Source organism: Mandrillus leucophaeus, unplaced genomic scaffold (genome assembly GCF_000951045.1).
Source record: "Mandrillus leucophaeus isolate KB7577 unplaced genomic scaffold, Mleu.le_1.0 Scaffold365, whole genome shotgun sequence".
NCBI classification, from domain to species: Eukaryota; Metazoa; Chordata; class Mammalia; order Primates; family Cercopithecidae; genus Mandrillus; species Mandrillus leucophaeus.
The window spans coordinates 677,689-698,310 of NW_012103865.1; the positions used below are offsets into that span (position 1 = coordinate 677,689).

A 20,622-nucleotide genomic window follows, 5' to 3' on the forward strand; every position below is an offset into this window, starting at 1 on the left:
GAGGCAGGAGAATGATGTGAACGTGGGAGGCGGAGCTTGCAGTGAGCCGAGATGGAGCCACTGCACTCCAGCCTGGGCGACAGAGCAAGACTCTGTCTCAAAAAAAAAAAAAAAAAAAAAAAAAAAGATGGAAACACAGTAGGGATGATTTTGCATTCAATAAGTCTCCTAATGCCAATCCCTTCCTCTATCTCCCCACTACATTCCTAGGCCAATCCACCATTATTTTATTTATGTATTTATTTATTTATTTTGATACAGAGTCTCACACTGTCACCTGGGCTGGAGTGCAATGGCGTGATCTCGGCTCACTGCAACCTCCGACTCCCAGATTCAAGCGATTCTCCTGCCTCAGCCTCCCAAGTAGCTGGGACTACAGGTGCTCACCACTACGCCCAGTTTTTTTTGTTTTTGTTTTTGTTTTTTGTAATTTTAGGAGAGATGGGGTTTCATTATGTTGGCCAGGCTAGTCTCAAACCCCTGACCTAGTGATACGCCCACCTCAGCCTCCCAAAGTGCTGGGATTACAGGTGTGAGCCACCATTATTTTTTGCTTGCTAAACTGTAGTAGCCTCCTGACTGGTCTCCCCATGTCCCTCCTACCACCCCCCACATCTGTTATTCACCATGCAAGTAGAGTAATTTTTCTAAAACAAAAATTACTCTGTAAGTTCCCCTGTTTAAAATCCTTCTGACTTCCCATTACCCTGGAGATAAAGCGTAAAATCCTCAGCATGGCCTTTAAGATTCTACATAAATTGGGAAGGATCTGTCTGGACAACCTCACCTGGAGGTACCCACCCCAGCTCCCTGTGCTCTGGTGAATCTTCTTTCAGTTCCTAGACTTTGGTGAGGTTATTCCTGCCTTGAGGCCTTTGAATATGCGTTCTTTCTGTCTAGAACTCTCTTTTCACGTTGAATTCATACCTAGATCTCAGCTCAGTCATCTTTCTCAGAAGCAGTCTCTGGCCTCCCAGAGGGACCAGGCCCCTGCTATAAGTTTTTTTTTCCCACTCTGTGCTTTTCTCATTATAAGAAAAAAATAATATTGATGCCAACAGTCACAGATTATAATGAAGTATCTATTTGTATGATCATTTGATTAATATAAACCAGTCTGTAGACTCCAAGAAAGCAGAGATTATGTGTGTTTTGCTCAGACTATGGTTGTTGAATTTCCATCACCTGAAACAGTTGTTTAGCTTGTATGAGGCTCTCAATAATAGTTTATTTAATTAATGGATTAGCAAAATATTTCTGGGAAAGAGAAAAGCAAAGGAGTGCTCAAGAGAATCTTTTCCAAAAGTCAAAAAGGAGATGTGACAAGAAATTTGAACCACCTACTGAACAGTACTCCGGGAATCTAAATGACCAGAGTGGTGGGCGTAGGACTGGAAAGGCAGAGCTGCACTGACCTCAAAGATGGAAGCCAGGGGTTCTCAACCCTGGTAGAACATTTGGCTCACTCAAAGAGTTTCTTAAAAATACTGAGGCCAGAGCGTCAGCTTCAGACATTCTAACTTATTAGGTCTAGGGTGTAGCCTAGTTATTTTAGTAGCTTCCTAGGTTTCTAGTGTGCAGTCTGGGTTAAAAATCAGAGATCTAGCACGAAGTAAGATTTTCCTAAGGTCAAACAACTATTAAATTTCAGAGTTAGGGCTAAAACCTGAGCTGCTGGACTCTTGGACTTTGAACATTTTACTCACCTGGAAATCTAAGAGAACTAGTACTATAGTTCATGCTGCTCTGTCTAAACCAAGTAGAAATATATGGAGATAGAAGTTAACTCAAATTAATAGAGTTCTGGGAAATCTCTAGTAAAGCAGAACTTTAACGGCTGAGCAACGAGGCACCTTAGAGTCATTAAGATGTCCCCCAAATTGGACAGAAATAAACTAACTCCAGCTTTACAAACATCAGCTTTAGTGTAGTTTTTGTTACCTTATACAGAGGAATCTGTTTTCTCTCATCTGTTCTGACATGGTGATGTTGCACTACTCTTATAAAATCCCAGATATTAAACTAGAAAGGATCTTAGGGGTCCTGGAGCCCAGTGATTTCCACAGATCCCAAGAGATCTGCAGAGGAAGTCCTGAAGTGACTGAGATCCCTGTGACCCCAGAGTTATTAATATAATTGGACACTAAAGTATTCATTCATCTAAGAAAAAGCTCCACCAGCTAACGAATATGTCAACAATTGCATGCGTCAAATCAAGACACTGTGTTTGTGCATTTTCATTTTTTCTAAGACTTTCAAGTAAGAAAACAGCAGGAAAAAAAAAAGGAATTTCCTATTATTTAACAAATCTGGTGCACTGTGGAAACAGAATCTTTCAAATCATGATGATAAGTTTAGAAGCCCCGGATCTAATCCAAATGGGCTTACTACTGAATAAGAAGAACATAGTCATCCCATAAATCAGGTCCAGGGCTCAAAGCATAGGGACTTTTCACTAGCGTTCTTTGTTATCTAACCCGTTCCAGCAGCACTCTCAATCCTCTTACCCACCCACTTCTCCACCAAGAAAAGAATATCTGAAAGTCCAAAGTCTTCTCTTTGAGCTGAAGTGGCTTTCACTGAAGCAGAAAGCAAAAGGGTAAAAATGCCAAGGTACACGAAGAAAGGCAGAAGAGAGAAAGAAAGAAGGATGGGTCAGATGTTCAGCTATAATTATGCTTCTGAGTCCTGAAGCAAAGGAGGCGATCTTTTAAATATAGAATATCTGGATCAAAGAAATGTGTTTGTACATAACAAGCCCCGTCCCAAAGAGATAGAGACACACAGGAAGGAGATTTTTGGTCATCAGTGGCTCAGCATTGCCCACCTTTTAACCCAGAGTCCTGTCTACGTTGAAAATGCAGAAAATCTCCAAGTAAGTTTGAGACAAAGGAAGGTTGGAGAAGACACATCTGAGGATATAGAGCCAGGAGCACTGGAAAAGTCCAGCAATCCCCACCTTATTTGTGTTTTCTCAATTTCTAATTATTCCTCCCTCCACTTGCCATCTCCTAACTGTCCTTATTTCCCTCATGTCTCCATGCCAGGGACAACTTCTGTGCCTAGACTGAGATGTATGGAGCACAACTGCTTCCAGCATCTCTAACACATTCAGGCTTGTCTTCCCCAGGCAGCAAGCCCTACTTGGTGAGAGGCAGTGGATCTGGACGCACGACACACTGCATATATATATATATATATATAGAGAGAGAGAGAGAGAGAGAGAGAGAGCGCCTATATATATATAGCCTGTGTGTGTGTGTGTGTGTGTGTGTGTGTGTGTGTGTGTATAGAGAGAGAGGCAATTCTAGAAACAGGAGAGATGGAGTGTCTCTGCCTGTCATGGGGTTCATTGGGGCTCTTTGCCCTGTTCTCTGTGCATACCGCTGTCTTTGGTCTAAACCAACTCAGGGTTTTTGCTTCTTGGCTATAGAAAGTTTATATTCTCTTTCTGACCCAAACTACCCTGCTTCCTAGTCCAGGCTGAGCTATACCTATGACTGCTCTCTCCTGCATTGAGATAAATCTCCAATTACTTAGCTCTCACTTGCTTTGCAAAATTCTTTTTCCTGGTCTTTTGCTTTCCGCTACATACCTACATCACCTTCTGTGTATTTTCAGCTCACCAGGACAAAAATTTTAGTAATCCACAAAAAGTCAACCCCCCAAATGTAGCTATATTTGTTCAATATGTATATTCAGAAGTGCTCATTAGAGTCTACCCTTTGTGTTGCACTAAAAGGAGGGTTTACTTTCTTCAACAGCAGATTTCTGTATTTACTCTGTACATCTAATAAGTCCTCTTTCTCACCCTAGTTTTCCCTTGGCCACCACAACACAGAATGGCAGGCCCACAACAATAAATGGAGCCTCAGAGAGTATTTACTTCAACCTGATACCCAATCCAGACATCCTTCTGCAGAGTGTCTGAAAGGCAGTCAGACAGCTGACACATTATTCCCATGGGCCCATACAGACAGCACACAGAAGAGGATGCAGGCCAGCAGGGCTGTTTGTGTTGCCCCAACACAACAAAAATGGACTCAGAAATGGACTTGGAGCACAATTTTCCTCCTTGGAACAATAGAGTTTACCTTGAACATCCCACTACAAAGCCCTGATCCTTTTTGTAAATTACCAAAAAAATTCACAAAAGCACAGGCTTACTCATGCCAAGCACGCTTTCAAAGTTTGTGTGAGAAAATCCACAGCTCCCTGGACAAATGCTCTTGTACTCATTAAACCCCATCTCTGGCCTCTTGGTCTCATGTCTAATTTCTACCTGGGTGTTTAGGAGCCTAAACCTGCTGGAACCCAGAAGGTGGCATTGTCCCTGAGCAACACGGCTTCGTTTCCAGCACCATCACCCCATGATGCAATTCCCTTTCATCCCCTTCCAAGGAGAATCACCTGTAGTAGTTTTTGCTGGAGGATGGTGATGTCTCGAGAATGAGTGCGGTTGCCACCACGAAACTTAAGGGGGCGGTAGACGCAGCACGTGGTGAAGCAGATCATGTAGAGCAGGTACAAGGCAGCCAGGATGCAGAAGTATGGCCGGCCATACTTGTTCCACTTGAAGCTCACCAGCTCCTTCACTGGGGTCTGTTCCAGAATTTGGCGAGCCTGGCATGGAAGTAGAGTGAAACTTGGGATGACCAACACAGAAGGATGTTGTTTATCCCACTGGGTACCAGAAGAGGCAGGGCAGCAACCATCATTCATTCAGCTCGTCAGTCACTTCTTTGACCGACAACTAGTATATTTCTCGCATATGGCTGGGCCTTGTGCTAGTGATATAGGTAAACGAATATAGCAGTAACCACAAGGCACCATAGCACCAAAGCGGATTTAAAGGATGAGTAGTAGTTAGTTGAGTAAAGGGAGAGTTAGGAAAGATCATACCATAAGGTAGCAGCAGCTGCCAGATCAGGAAAGTCCGAGAAACCATTGCCCATTTGCAGTTGAGATGTGGTTGGGGAGAGAGGAGAATCTATTGGGAGTGGTAGTCAGAAAGGAAGAAAAGGGCCAGATCATCATGCATTGTAAATGCCAAGGTAGGAAGTTTGTATTTTTGTTTTTTTCTAAATATAACAGAAAGCAACAGAGGAGTTCAAGCAGGGAAGTGGTCAGATTTGCTTTAGAAGTATTGTTGGGCTAGAAAGAAGCAATGGAGGTTACAGGCAGTAGGATGTGGCAGGGTGGGATGGTGCTCTGATATAAGCAGCCAGTGAGATGTTAAAGATACACAGGAGAGGGGATGATGGATGGGAGGAGGCATCTGAGAAATTAGAAAGAGGCAGATTCAAAGCGCAGTAGAGTGATTAGCCATTAACAGCATGAATACCTTTTCTATTGAAGCTGGAGGGGAGAAGAGAGACAGTGGGCAGTTCCCAGACATGCCTGGCAGTGTAGGGCAGGAAGCTGAAGGATCCCCAGTCAGAAAGCCTCTATTTTTGTCCTAAGGCAGGAGTCTAGGTCCCAAGGCAGGAGTCTAGGTCTTCTGAACTACAGCTGAAGGTAGTGAAGGATGTGAAAGGGGGCTAGAAAGGAAGACTTACGGAGGAAAAAAGCAAGTGACCCAAGACATGTATGAAACCTGCTGGAGAATATTGAGAATAGCTTAAATCAAAGACCAAGGATGTGTGGTGGCGATATCCACACAGTGGGATTGTGCTTTCAATACCTAAGAAATCCTGCTCAAGGTGTGTCTGTTTCCAGGGATATTCTCTGAGGAAGATCTCACAAACTGGCCACTCAACTTTTCTTCTATTCATTAGTATTAATAATCATTCATGTTTTCTGGCTCTGTAAAAGTTCCTGGGAAATTCTCACATGGCAGATAAAAAGCAAAAACCATATCTTGGCACTCTCATGGAGTGTCCTGGAACCTGGAAGTATTTTCTCCTCTCTACTGCAGTCTTCAACAAATTTTCCTTTCCCTCACATCACTCAACCCAGCATTGTTGAATGGCCTACATGTTGCTCCCTCTTTAAAAAGTTCCTTTTTTCCTCATCTTCTTGGTGACTCCCAATTCTTCCTTGAAGATCCAGCCCCAGCATTTCCTCTGTGACATCTTCTCTGGTCTATCCAAGCCAAATTAACTCTACCTCAATGTGGCTGTCTGCATGCATGGTACACACAACTATTATGGCATATGTCATACTCTGTTGCAATTATTCAGGGCAGGGACTGAGAATTGAGGAAGCTGATGAACAGGAACTGTGTTGTATTTATTTCTGTATTGTTTGTTTCTTGTGTAGTGCCTGACACACAGCAGGTGTTCAATATGCTTGCATGAGTCCATTCTCACATTACTATAAAGAACTACCTGGCACTGGGTAATTTATAAATAAAAAAGGTTTAATTGGCTCATGGTTCTGCAGGCTGTACAGGTTCTGGAGAGGCCTGAGGAAATGTACAATCAGGGAAAAAGGCCAAGGAGAAAGCAGGCACATCCTACATGGCCGAGGCAGGAGGAAGAGAGAGCAGGCGGAGTGCCATGCACTTTTAAACAACCAGATCTTGTGAAAACTCACTATCACGAGAGCATCAAGAGGGAAGTCTGCCCCCAAGATCCAATCACCTCCCACCAGGCCCCTTCTCCAACACTGCGGATCACAATTTGACATGAAATTTTTGCATTTGGACACAAATGCAAACCATATCAATGCTGAACCAATGAATGAATATGAGGAAACAACTCTTATTTGGAGTTTCTCATCTGAAACGTCAGAATGAGAAAGGTAGGTAGAAGGGACTGGAGCTAAGCAGAGAGACAGGGGATTCAGGAGAGGAGTGTGCATTGGACTTTTCCCCAGGTCCCAGGAGACTATTCTCATCTCCACCTATTATAAGGCTGGGAAGTGCCTCGGGCCCAGGATCTTAGTAAGTGGACAGAATCCGCACAAACACTAAATTCCCTCACATGACAGCCCTGATCCTCCTTGGCATCCATACCTCTCGTTTATCAGAGGAGACCACAAGCTCTAGGAAGGACAGTTCCTCTCCCCAGGAGTCTATCTCTGTGAGGTCGTAGAGAATGGAGGTCAGGGGTCCATATGTCCACTGGATGTGCCTCCGCTTCTGCATCAGGTGCTGGAACATCTGTGAGACCACCAGGATGAGTGAGGGGGCCAACGTGTGAGAACGTGGTCAAGGGGAACAACTCCATTGCATGGAGCCAGTTGCCCACCCCTTGAGACAGACAGTGGGAATCAGCAAACCTCTGCATCTACAAGCTTCCTCTTTTTTGTCATCTTTCCTTCTCCAAAACCCCAGAAAGCTCAGAAAGAAGAAAATAGGCAAAGGAAGCTAGAGCTTTGGGTTACCATAGCACATGCGTTAACGTGAGGTTCTCAAATCCTTTTGAGCTAAGGAACATGAAGCTGAAGATTTCAGTGATGGAATAGGAAGCAAGGGACCACCATCCCTTTGAGGAGTTTGGGGAAAAGGGATTTTAGAGAAAGGTGGATCCTTCACCTCTATTTCTCCCAGGGCCAGGGGGTAGGTTGAGGGTCATTAGAAAGACACCTCAGGGATGGGGAGTGTCTCTCACCACAGTGTTACCCTCCACTGCAGCCAGCTTGAAGGGGGTGAGACCCTGGTGATTGGGCACGAGGTCCGTAGTGAAGGATGTGAAAGGGGGCTAGAAAGGAAGATTTACGGAGGAAAAAAGCAAGTGACCCAAGACATGTATGAAACCTGCTGGAGAATATTGAGAATAGCTTAAATCAAAGACCAAGGATGTGTGGTGGCGATATCCACACAGTGGGATTGTGCTTTCAATACCTAAGAAATCCTGCTCAAGGTGTGTCTGTTTCCAGGGATATTCTCTGAGGAAGATCTCACAAACTGGCCACTCAACTTTTCTTCTATTCATTAGTATTAATAATCATTCATGTTTTCTGGCTCTGTAAAAGTTCCTGGGAAATTCTCACATGGCAGATAAAAAGCAAAAACCATATCTTGGCACTCTCATGGAGTGTCCTGGAACCTGGAAGTATTTTCTCCTCTCTACTGCAGTCTTCAACAAATTTTCCTTTCCCTCACATCACTCAACCCAGCATTGTTGAATGGCCTACATGTTGCTCCCTCTTTAAAAAGTTCCTTTTTTCCTCATCTTCTTGGTGACTCCCAATTCTTCCTTGAAGATCCAGCCCCAGCATTTCCTCTGTGACATCTTCTCTGGTCTATCCAAGCCAAATTAACTCTACCTCAATGTGGCTGTCTGCATGCATGGTACACACAACTATTATGGCATATGTCATACTCTGTTGCAATTATTCAGGGCAGGGACTGAGAATTGAGGAAGCTGATGAACAGGAACTGTGTTGTATTTATTTCTGTATTGTTTGTTTCTTGTGTAGTGCCTGACACACAGCAGGTGTTCAATATGCTTGCATGAGTCCATTCTCACATTACTATAAAGAACTACCTGGCACTGGGTAATTTATAAATAAAAAAGGTTTAATTGGCTCATGGTTCTGCAGGCTGTACAGGTTCTGGAGAGGCCTGAGGAAATGTACAATCAGGGAAAAAGGCCAAGGAGAAAGCAGGCACATCCTACATGGCCGAGGCAGGAGGAAGAGAGAGCAGGCGGAGTGCCATGCACTTTTAAACAACCAGATCTTGTGAAAACTCACTATCACGAGAGCATCAAGAGGGAAGTCTGCCCCCAAGATCCAATCACCTCCCACCAGGCCCCTTCTCCAACACTGCGGATCACAATTTGACATGAAATTTTTGCATTTGGACACAAATGCAAACCATATCAATGCTGAACCAATGAATGAATATGAGGAAACAACTCTTATTTGGAGTTTCTCATCTGAAACGTCAGAATGAGAAAGGTAGGTAGAAGGGACTGGAGCTAAGCAGAGAGACAGGGGATTCAGGAGAGGAGTGTGCATTGGACTTTTCCCCAGGTCCCAGGAGACTATTCCCATCTCCACCTATTATAAGGCTGGGAAGTGCCTCGGGCCCAGGATCTTAGTAAGTGGACAGAATCCGCACAAACACTAAATTCCCTCACATGACAGCCCTGATCCTCCTTGGCATCCATACCTCTCGTTTATCAGAGGAGACCACAAGCTCTAGGAAGGACAGTTCCTCTCCCCAGGAGTCGATCTCTGTGAGGTCGTACAGAATGGAGGTCAGGGGTCCATATGTCCACTGGATGTGCCTCCGCTTCTGCATCAGGTGCTGAAACATCTGTGAGACCACCAGGATGAGTGAGGGGGCCAACGTGTGAGAACGTGGTCAAGGGGAACAACTCCATTGCATGGAGCCAGTTGCCCACCCCTTGAGACAGACAGTGGGAATCAGCAAACCTCTGCATCTACAAGCTTCCCCTTTTTTGTCATCTTTCCTTCTCCAAAACCCCAGAAAGCTCAGAAAGAAGAAAATAGGCAAAGGAAGCTAGAGCTTTGGGTTACCATAGCACATGCGTTAACGTGAGGTTCTCAAATCCTCTTGAGCTAAGGAACATGAAGCTGAAGATTTCAGTGATGGAATAGGAAGCAAGGGACCACCATCCCTTTGAGGAGTTTGGGGAAAAGGGATTTTAGAGAAAGGTGGATCCTTCACCTCTATTTCTCCCAGGGCCAGAGGGTAGGTTGAGGGTCATTAGAAAGACACCTCAGGGATGGGGAGTGTCTCTCACCACAGTGTTACCCTCCACTGCAGCCAGCTTGAAGGGGGTGAGACCCTGGTGATTGGGCACGAGGTCCAGGGGCTGCATGTGGTCCCCATGTCCATCGTAGGACAGCAGCAAGTTGTACATCTGGCAGGCAAAGGTTTTGTTGGGCTGGAGGATGAGGATGTGTAACACTGTGTTTCCTGGGGAGGACACAGGGTATCATGTGGCCACTGGCCTAAAGTCCCTGATGTCCCCATCCCCACCCTGGGGTCTTCCTGAAGGTCCCAGTCCCTCTCCTCACCCTGCCCCTCCCTCCCTGCAGCATCTCAGCTCCCCTCCCCATCCCAGCTCTTACCCAGGGAGTCCTGGGCCCGGATGTCGGCTCCATGATCAATGAGGAGCCGCACGATCTCCTCGTTGTTCACACAGGCAGCAAAGGACAAAGGGTGCTCCCCTGTGGACACAGAGAGATCCATGGCAGGAGAGCGCAGGATGGCAGGATGGGGTGGGCAGTCTCCCCCAAGTAATGGCCTCCTCCTCATCCCCCACATCTCAGCTCTAGGCTGAGGGACACTCCTCCAGCAGAACCAGAGGAATGATCGTCGGGGGAATTGGCCTCTGGCTTAATTAAGCCCTAGAAGGGCTGCCCATCCCAGCTGCCCAACAGATGGAGCTGAAGGCAGGAACCTCCTGCCCTGGCCTCCTCCTGCCTTGCCCGCCTCTCCAGCCAACCATCCTCCAAGCCCAACCCTGCTCTCACCAAAATAGATGAGGTTGCGGGGACTATGGCAGAAGGCAGTGCCTGTGGCTCTGGCAGAGACACTGGCCCTGCGGGTGAGCAGGGCTCGCACCAGGTTCACGTTCTGGTTCACAACAGCGATGTGCAGTGCAGTCTGACCTGGCCCAGAGACAGCCATCATCAGGGGTCTGCCTCTGTCCCCAGTCCTCTCAGGGACACAGCATCCCCCACCATCCCTCTCAGGAGGTTCCTGATAGATCTTTGCATAGACTTGTGCCCCAGGCTTGGCAGGGTGGCCTGGGACTGACAGTAATTTGTCCTTCAGGCTGCCCTGCTCATTGACCTACCCCTTAGTTATTGGGAGCCAGTAGGGGATTGCTATGAATACAATCGTTCTCGTGTTGCTATGAGAGAAAGAAATTGAGAGGTCCTACAGGGACTGTGTGAGGATTGAAAGGAAATGCTAAAGGAAGCCACAGATTGGTAAAAGCCAAGACCAGGACCTTTGCATTTCTCCCAACTCAACTGAGCCTGTTCTCCTGACCCTCTATCACCCCACCCCAACCCATCCTTCAGAAGCCAATTTTAAGAGACAACAGCACACCCTCCATCTCAAAGCTTCCGCCTTCAATTACTGTGTAGCCTCCTTACCTGCAAAAGCCTCACATGTGGTGGGCTCAAAGACCAACTCTGGGGCAGCCTCCATCAGCACCAAGGCCGCCTCCAAGTTGTCATAGAGGGCTGCTATGTGCAGCGCCGTCTCCCCCAGGGCTCCTGGAGTGGAGTAAGACAGAAATGTTAGACACTTTTCAGATTCCCTTGAGGAAGGGGCCTCAGGCTCCAGAGACACCCTCCAAGGCCCCATTTCACAAAGTCGAAGTCTTGGGGAGGAGGGGTAGGTGCTTCTGCTCCCACCTCCATCCCATTAAATCCAGATCCCACCTCTTTGTCGAACGTCACAGGTGCGGTCCAGTAGAAGTTGCCTAAGAACAGACAGGTCATTTTCCTTGGCTGCTCGAAGCAGTGGAGACTCTAGAATCCTGGGGAAAGGTGAACGTGAGTTTGGAAGAGACAGTCAGAGCAGAATGAGGCCAAGGGCAAAGGGGATCTGAGACATTCTTTAAGACCAATGTGACTCACACAGTGTGCAGTGACAAATTGGAAAGAAGTGCCTACTGGACTCGAATGACCGAGGGTGGACTTGGGCAAGAGTCAGCCCCAGGGCCTTCCTTGCAATTCACTTCATGGTGATTCTCCTGTGAGGATGGCCCTTGAAGCTCTGCTGGAGGGGAAGAACTAATAGGAAGACAACCTGTGGTCTGGAAAGAGTGGTGTGAGAGTCTCTGAGAAGAGGACCCTAGGCTTGGCTGAACTCATCTAACCAGAGAAACTGTCTCAGATCCTGGATAGTTGGAGAGCGGGACAGAGGGCACTTCCATCTGCGGTCCCCCTGCTCCTGGGCCTGCTGAACTACTGTCTTTAACCAAGGGGAGTTTGGGAGACCAAAACAGAGAGGGAGGAGGGATGGACCGACTGCTAGATCTTTCTTAGGCATTTTGAAATTTGTGAAATGTGTGAGGCACTAAAGTTCTGACTACTCCCTCGGGGTTTTTTTTGGTTTGGTTTTGTTTTGGTTTTTTTGAGGCAGAGTCTTGCTCTGTTGCCCAGGCTGGAGTGCAGTGGTACGATCTCAGCTCACTGCAGCCTCTGCCTCCCAGGTTCAAGCAATTCTCGTGCCTCAGTCTCTCGAGTAGCTGGGATTACAGGCACGCACCACCACGCCCAGCTAATTTTTTGTATTTTTATTAGAGACAGGGTTTTGGCCATGTTGACCAGGCTGATCTCGAACTCCTGAGCTCAGGCAATCCGCCTGTCTCGGCCTCCCAAAGTGCTGAGATTACACTGCGCCCAGCCTCCTCCGGTTATTTAGATACAGGTCCCTGCAGGGGGTGGAGAGTTGTGGGGTGAGTTACAGGGTATCTGTTTCTCCTGTGTGATACCCTTAGATGCAAGGGTCTAAACAGCTTGTTTATTTGGGTGTCTCAAGGCAAAACAGGTTGAGATATTCATTCTACAGGACCTCTGTTAATCTTTGTTTCTACCACACCCAGATTTGAATCCAACAAGAGATAAAGCTGGAGCCTCTCCAACTAGACATATGTGTATTGGCCCCAAAGGCAAGCACAGGGTGTGGGGGGAAGAACAGAAAGGACAGGCCGATAAGTGGCTCCTCTGAGGTCCCCACCTCCAAATCCTTCTGTTTCAATAGCCCCAGGAGCCAGAGAGAAAAAGTGTTTTTATTTTATTTATTTATTTATTTTTGAGACAGAGTCTCACTCTATCGCCCAGACTGGAGTGCAGTGGTGTGATCTCAACTCACTGCAACCTCCGCCTCCCAGGTTCAAGCGATTCTCCTGCCTCAGCCTCCCAAGTAGCTGGAACTACAGATTCCCACTACCATGCCTGACTAATTTTTTATTTTTGGTAGAGATGGGGTTTCACCATGTTGGCCAGGCTAGTCTCGAACTCCTGACCTCAGGTGATCCACCCACCTCAGCCTCCCAAAGTGCTGGGATTACAGGTGTGAGCCACCACACCCAGCCAAAGTGTTTTCATTTAAAGAAGCTTTTAATCTAAAGTTGGGGCCTGGGTTTACCTGTTAGAGCAGTGCTCCTAGGAAGGGCCATTGTGAGGAGTCAGTTCCCTGCCCCTTCTCACCCAGGGAATCAGTCCCAGGGAGCCCAGTGTCCCTGACCAGCCCAGAGTGGTCAGGGCTGAGATTGCAAACTCACCCCCATCCTGAGGTCACTGCACAAAGAAAGTCCTTGCCTCCCTGGCCCTCTAGCCCCACTGCCCCTCTGCAGAGGGTCTAGATTTGGGCTGGAGTCTCACTTTCTCAGAGACCCAGGGGTCCCACTCTAAAGCAGGAAGGTGAAAATTCCACTGCAGGTATTGGATGGGGAGGTGAGGAAGCAGAGGGCTTGCCAGTATGAGGGCTCAGAGGGACTTGGGACCAGGCCCAACGTAAACCTGCAAATGCAGGACCCCTTGTTCAAAATTATTAAGAATCTGAAGACGAGGACAGCAGGGCATTGAATCAAGCACAGGAATCTTCTGGAGTACAGGGGAGACCTTTGTGACTGCTAATGTCTGCTCACCAACCTCACCCCTCAGGCAGCTCTTGGGCGGGAGGCAAGCCCCAAAACACTTGGAGGCGGAGGCTGCCCATAGGATTCGTCCCTGCCCCAGCTGCTCTTCCTGGGACTGGACCTCAGAGCTAAGCCATGAAATGATTTACCTGCAGGTGTGCTAGCCCTGCCCGAACTGAGAGCTCTCCAGGAGCAGGCACAAGTCTCATTCAATCTTTGTGTCATTGGGACCTAGCACCCCTCTGCACACAGTAGACTCAATAAAAGGCAGATGGACTGAACTCAGAACCCTCCAGTGTCACCTGGGCTGCCCTCCTCAGCTGGTCAGCACCCAGTGTTACCCCAAACAAAGCTCTCCTCCCCTTTCCCACACAATCCACTTTCATTCAAATGAATGGTTGTTTCCTCATCGTGCTTCCACCACCCACAGGAGGGCATCCCTTCTCCAGCAGCCTGCTTCTGCCTGCCCTCCCCATCCCACACACCCTGGCTTCTTCCCTCTGGTGCTTTTTGGTCCTCTCACTCCCCCTCGGCTGTCATTTTGCCTCTGTCCTTAGGTCTACCCTCAAGATTTCCCTGGGTGGCCCAAAGTCACGTCCTCCACACCACTAAAAGGGGCCAGCTGGGATTCCGTCATTGGGTGGCCTGGAAGGAAAGGGTGTGTCTGAGTGGCTGGCACTGAATTCTGGGGTGCTCTGTTCGGGAAGCAGGCCCAGGTGGGTCAGAAGGTCTGATGATCACGGCGGTAGGGCCACAAATCCTTCTGGGAAGCCTACCTCTTCTGCTGCAGCATATGAAGTTTGTCCAGGTGCTGGTCCCAGTCTTGTTCTCTGACAAGAAAGGAGGGCAGAAGTTTCTGGAGTTGGCTCCTAGGCCCTTCTGCCTTAGGTAGAAAACCCCCCATGCTTCTCCTTGCAGGCCCTGGCAGATTACAGGAATGTGGTGAAAGAAACAGGTCTAGGATGACAGCAACTGAGCAAGAGATGGAGTCTGTTTGGGGCTGGTACTCTGAGTTTATCTCCTGTATGACTTGTGTATGCAGCACGCAGCTTGTGGGTGTGTGTGTGCATGCAGTATGTGGGTTGTGAGGTGTGTGTGTATGCACAGTGTGTGGCTGTGGTGTGTGTGTGTGTGCATGCAGTGTGTGGTTGTGAGGTGGTGTGTCTGCATGCAGTGTGTGGTTGTGAGGTGGTGTGTGTGCATGCAGGTGCGCTGAGGGGACTGACCGCCCTGCCTGGGGAGAAGTGCTTTTCCTGGAGGGGGAGGAGCTCTTTCCAGAGCTGAGCCCCAGGGCCATAGAACCACCTTGGAAAAGAAAAGGAGGAGGGGAAAGAAGGTTCCTAACTGTGGGCTGGGATAGTTGAGACCCGGAGAAGCTGAGGGGTAGGGCAGAGGAATTCGGAAAAGAAAAGGGATGGAAGGTGGGTCCACAAACAAGGTGTGCGGTTAGTTGGATGAAGGAGAGGAGGAAGTAAAGACCTCCAGCTCAGGAGTCAGAGCCTGGTACAAATCCTGACTCTTATCCCTTACAGTTAGTGAGACTTCGCAGTCTCAGTTCCTAACCTGTGGAATTGGGGTAACAGCTATGCTGCCTCACAGGAGCATCGGTAAAGCACGTGTCACAAGTACTCAATCACTGCTGATCCTCCTTCCACAAGTGGGCTCAAGAGACCCCCCGGGCTTCTTCTCAGAGCTTCCCATTTATGTGTCTTGTCATCTCTGTCCTCAACCCTGCATCTCAAAGGAGGGTTTCTGTCCCCCACTTCCCAGGCCAACCCCTCTCTCTTAGAATTCTTCATGACCGTGACCAGCCAGCTTCCCGGAGCATCACTGAGCAGGCTCTCTTGTACCTGGGGAGGCAGGCCAGAGGAGCCCCCAGGGACCCTGAGTTACTATGGAGGTTGAACAGCAGAAACTGGGCAAAGGTAGATGACAAAGAAATCGTGATTCCACGTTTGGGACTCTTTCCAGGAATGAAACACCAGGAGGAATGAGTAATGTTGTGTAATTTTATATATTTTATATTATATTTTATATATTAAGTAGTTTCCCTTATCCACAGTTTCACTCTCTTACAGTTCAGTTACCTAAGGTCAGCCACAGTTGGAAAATAGGTGGGTACAGTACTATAACATATTTTGAGAGAGAGAAAGAGAGCATTCACATAACTTTATATTATTATAATTTTCTATTTTGTTTTATTGTTGTTAAACTCTTTTATTTTTTGGGACAGAGTTTCACTTTTGTCTCCCAGGCTGGAGAGCAATGGTGTGATCTCGGCTCACTGAAACCTCCACCTTCCAGGTTCAAGCTATTCTCCTTCTGCAGTCTCCCTAGTAGCTGAGATTACAGGTGCCCACCATCACGCCCGGCTAATTTTTTTATTTTTGGTAGAGACAGGGTTTCACCATGTTGGCCAGGCTCGTCTCAAACTCATGATCTCAGGTGATCTGCTTGCCTCAGCCTCCTGAAGTGCTGGGATTACAGGTGTGAGCCACTGTGCCTGGCCTAAAACTCTTAACTATGCCTAATTTATAAATTAAATTTCATCATATGGAGGTATGTATGTGTATATATAGGAGAAAAGATAGTATACACAGGGTTTGGTGCTATCTAAGGTTCCTGGCATCCACTGGGGCATCTTGGAATGTATCCCCTGAGGTTAAGAGGGGACTTCTGTATATGATAGCTTGTATTTATGTTCTCATTGTTTTCAAAGAGGTACATCAATATTATTGAATTGCATTCACTCGATAGACCTATCAGGTAAATGAGAACAAGGAAGAATTCTCTGTGTGAGAATTCGTGGTTGTGCTGGCCCCAAGCCCCATGGCTAGTGGCGAGACTGGAACTGGCCATGAACTTGAGATCTCAGCTCCAAACCACTCTCCAGAACTTGTTCCTTCTTGGGAATCTTTTGGCTATAAAGATGTGAGAGACCAGTGTGAGGATACGCTGGGACCCTCCCTCTGGGGGTCTTGAAGAGTGGGGACTGCCCCCTTCTTTTGTTGTAAGAAAGAGAGATCTGCTCCCGAGATTGAGGGATGGACCAAATAACCTTTAGAGAAGGACAAAAATTGAGAGGAAAATAAATCAGGGAAACTAAGAGGAGCTAATATTCATTGATGTTTCCAAAGGGGGAACATTTGGATCTTTTTCTTATTAAAAGCCAGAAGGAAAAGTTAAAAAAAAAAAAAAAAAAAAAAAAAAAAAAAAAAAAAAAAAAAAAAAAGATGAATCGAAGAGGTGCAGGGTGCAGTGAACCGAGGTTGCTCCACTGCACTCCAGCTTGTGCAACAGTATGAGACAAAAAAAAAAAAAAAAAAGATACAGTGGAATTATTTTCTCACTGGGAGTGGGGAGGGCTCAATTTCTGCGACATTCTTCTGCCTCGATGGGGGTGACGCCCTTGTGGAGTGACTTCCAGTCTAAGGAGATGGAGGGAGCGATAAGGGTGAGGTGGGGGTTGTAGATGCCTTGATAAGAGAGGCAGGCCAGGAAAGGAGCACCGGCCAAGGAAACTACAACCCATAAAGCTGGTCCTGGAGCAGGGGGGTTGGGACATGGGGGGCCGGCAGGGGAGGAGGCTGGCCCAGTCTGAGCTGCACAGAGCAGGTGTGCAGGGACTTGCCGCCAAGGGCATTGTCCAGGGGTCTGGGGAAGAGAAAGGGGAGGCCCAGTGCTGAGGCCTCCCCTTCCCACCGCCATCCCTGGGCCTTCTCCCTCTCACTTGCCCTTCTCTGCCTACCTTGTCCTCCCCAGTGGGAAAGGCATGGACAAGTAGCCTGGGTGAGGACCATGGTGTCCCCCACAGTCCCAGCTGGTAGACCAGAGATTTGGAATCTCTCCTGTTCTCTCCTGGCCTTCTCTCCCTACTGTTTCTTCCTCTTGTGATATTCAACATTACCATTCTATTTTTCCTTTTCTCTCCTTTCTTTTCATGCCTCTCTCAGCTTTCTGCAAGTGAGGATGCCTGCAAACTCTCCCCTTCAGAGAACAGCTTCCCTGCCGCTGATGCACGGTCAGTAATGCCTCCAGGCACCCGGGAGAACTGGTTTGGGGGCATCAAACTACACTGTCAGGTCCCAGAACCCTTCACACCAAAGCAGCCTGACCTCTTATTCTAACATAGTAAGGAGGAGGAGGAAACATAATTCCTAGATTTCCATTTTTAAGAATTACACTCCCACCCCACGTGGCCACAGCCATCTAGGAAAAGGATTCAGGGCCAGGTGCGGTGGCTCATGCCTGTCATCTCAGCACTTTGGGAGGCCGAGGCGGGCACTTAACGAGGTCAGGAGTTCGAGACCAGCCTGGCCAACATGGTGAAACCCCGTCTCTACTAAATTAAAAAAAAAAAAAATTAGCTGGACAAGGCGGCAGCCACCTGTAATCCCAGCTACTCAGAAGGCTGAGGCAGGAGAATCACTTGAATCCAGGAGGTGGAGGTTGCAGTGAGCCGAAATCGCACCATTGCACTCCAGCCTGGGTGACAGTATGAGAAACTCCGTCTAAAAAAAAAAAAAAAAAAAGACATAAAAGAAAAGGATTCAAATAATATACCTTAAAACTAATTGTGGCCAGGTGCAGTGGCTCACACTTGTAATCCCAGCACTTTGGGAGGTCGAGGCGGGCAGATCACCTGAGGTCAGGAGTTTGAGACCGGCCTGACCAACAGAAAGAAACCCCGTCTCTACTAAAAATACAAAATGAGCTGGGTGTGGTGGCACATGCCTGTAATCCCAGCTACTCGGGAGGCTGAGACAGGAGAATCACTTGAACCCAGGAGACGGAGGTTGCGGGTGAGCCAAGATCGTGCCATTGCACTCCAGTCTGTGCAACAAGAGCGAGACTCCATCTCAAAAACAACAAAGTAATTATCACTGGATGGTGGAATCATTAGCTTTTTTGGGGTTTTGTATTTTTCTGTATTTTATACTTTTGTAATAAGAAAAAGTATTTAAGGGATTCCCTGTTTTCTGCAAGAATTTATCTCTTTCAACACTGGGTGCGGGGGTGGTGTCAGGCTGGTGGTGGTGGTAAGGAAATGGAAGTAATGGAAACAACTCAGTTATTTCCACTCAAGCCTGCCCGGGAGGCAATTCTCACCCCAGCCACCCTACCCATTCATTCCCACAGAGCGGGAGATGGCTTCTCTTTTTGCCAGGAAACCAAGAGGCTCCTCCCCCAAAAATAGCCAGGAGGGAGGAGATTAGTGATGGTTTTTTCCATTCAAGCATCATTCTTTGGATCTCAGGTCAATAGGTTCAAGGTAGGGGTGAGCAGGGTCACCTGCCTACTTGAATCTTTCCTTACTCACCTTCAAGTGACCTCCTGTACCACTCCCCAGTCCCTCGTCATCTGGCTTGGACCATCAGGAAGTGTAAGAGATGGTACTGCCGTATGCGAGAGAGCATCCATGTGGGCATGTCTGCTGACACAAGTAACCTCTGTGGGAAAGCTTCTCCTTGTGTGTGTCTCTGTCTGCAGTTCGCTCTTGCGGAAAGGGTGCCTGTCTCCGCAGTGTCCTTGGACCTGCCTGTGGTGTTTCATTCAGGTCTGGTATGCATGGATGAGCAGGAGCAGTGTGAACTGGTTATGAGAGTTCAGGAGTGACTGAAGTCTCCTCTTACCTGTCTTAGCAGCCATCCTGCATCTCATGGCCCGCGTCTCTGTTGCTGGTTTTTGAAAAAAGGTCTTCATTCTGTCTCCCTAACTCACAACCCTCCAACCATCTCTGCCCAAGAAGCAGTTGGGGGTGATTACCCACAGCCAGTTGCTGCCAACAGATCTGTGCTCGCCAGGCTCATGGGCAGGAGGTACATCCAGGTACTGAGGCACGACTCTTCCAGATCTGTTATTTGGGATCCTAGACTCCCTGCCACACTGCGGCTTCTCTGCAGACTCTAACTCCTTCCGCCAGCAATAAGGTTGGAGATGAGTCTCTAACAACGTTTTCTTTCTGTCTAAGAGTACAGAAAGGTGTAAAGTGGAAGAAGAGGCTGTTTCAGCCTGGTGGTACAAGAGGGCAAAGGCTAGAAAAGGGGGAAAACCAGGGGAGGGTGAAGAGAGGGTGTGAATGGGTTCTACTGGCTGCAAGGCACCCTGCTCTGTCTCTCTCTCTCTCTGATCACTCTCTCTTCATCTGTCTCTCTGTCTCTACATCTCTCTCTCTCTCTGTCTCTACCCCTCAGTTTCTGCCTGTCTCTGTCTCTTTCTCTTTTTCTGTCTCTGTCTATCTCTGCCTGTCTCTGCCTGTCTCTGTTTCCCTGTCTCTGTCTTTTATACGCACACAGAGCATGTGCCCTTGCCCATCCTCGCGCTATGCTCCTCCCATCTTTATTTTCTGGCAGACCCATGCTTCATGTAGAGCAGCATGTTCATGCCCACGACTTGAGAATCCTGGCTGGCACGCCTGTTCTGGGCCTCATCCTATGCAAACCACTCTTGTTACAGAAAGGCCACATGGCATAGTGGGAAGAAATCATATTTAAAAGTAAAAGTTAATCAAGAGTCCTTTTCTGCCCCTTAATATTTGGGTGATTTTGAGTGAGAGAGTCATTTTTTCTTTGAGCCTCAGTTTCCTCATGCATATAATGGATATGAGAACACTATGATTTTGCAGTCCTGGTTGCTACGTGGATCTAATGGTGTAATGGATGTGAATGTACCTTGCAAACTCTTAAGTCATTTCTGTTACTAAAAATACAGGATGACCCACTGTGTTCATCTTGGAAGCCTCTGCCATGCCTTTGGCTGTGCTCTATTCTCGTGCCTTGCCATGGAATGCTCTAGTGAGCCGGAATGAAGGTCAGGCCCATGACTGTGATGTCACAGAACATGTGAAGTCAGAGGTCCTATGGAAGGGAAGGGGAGAGAATGCCTCTGGAAAGGGGTAAGGGCCAGGACAGGAATGGGGCAGGAGGTGCAGGGATCCTGCTGGTCACTGGGAGCAGGGGGCGGCTGAAGGCAGTGGGTGGGCAGATTCATGCCTCCCCTGGCCTCCCAGCTCTGCAGGGCAGCGTTTCTGGTTCCCATCTTGCTGCTGCTGCAGGTGAAGCCTCTGAACGGGAGCCCAGGCCCCAAAGATGGGAGC

At 47.9% G+C, this 20,622-nt stretch overlaps 2 protein-coding genes across 3 annotated transcripts in view; one reads left to right on the plus strand and one right to left on the minus strand.

Annotated features, from left to right (window-relative positions):
• TRPV5 (transient receptor potential cation channel, subfamily V, member 5) overlaps window positions 1–14,687 on the minus strand; it is a 28,284-nt gene extending 13,597 nt beyond the window's left edge. The window contains exons 1-8 of one of the 2 annotated variants that reach the window (XM_011989866.1): window positions 14,303–14,687; window positions 11,320–11,417; window positions 11,029–11,151; window positions 10,399–10,536; window positions 9,994–10,092; window positions 9,663–9,838; window positions 6,959–7,105; window positions 4,411–4,623 (exon numbers count right to left, since the gene is read on the minus strand). In XM_011989866.1, coding sequence (XP_011845256.1) covers window positions 4,411–4,623; window positions 6,959–7,105; window positions 9,663–9,838; window positions 9,994–10,092; window positions 10,399–10,536; window positions 11,029–11,151; window positions 11,320–11,417; window positions 14,303–14,430 — 1,122 coding nt within the window. In that variant the 5' untranslated portion in view covers window positions 14,431–14,687. Of the gene's footprint in view, window positions 1–4,410; window positions 4,624–6,958; window positions 7,106–9,064; window positions 9,212–9,662; window positions 9,839–9,993; window positions 10,093–10,398; window positions 10,537–11,028; window positions 11,152–11,319; window positions 11,418–14,302 lie in introns of both variants that reach the window. The other variant, XM_011989864.1, reaches the window with a different exon arrangement.
• A 5,752-nt stretch (window positions 14,688–20,439) lies between these two features.
• LOC105546678 (chromosome unknown open reading frame, human C7orf34) overlaps window positions 20,440–20,622 on the plus strand; it is a 1,456-nt gene continuing 1,273 nt past the window's right edge. Inside the window, 1 exon segment of the mRNA XM_011989938.1 lies at window positions 20,440–20,620. Within this exon segment, the coding sequence (XP_011845328.1) occupies window positions 20,440–20,620 (181 nt within the window).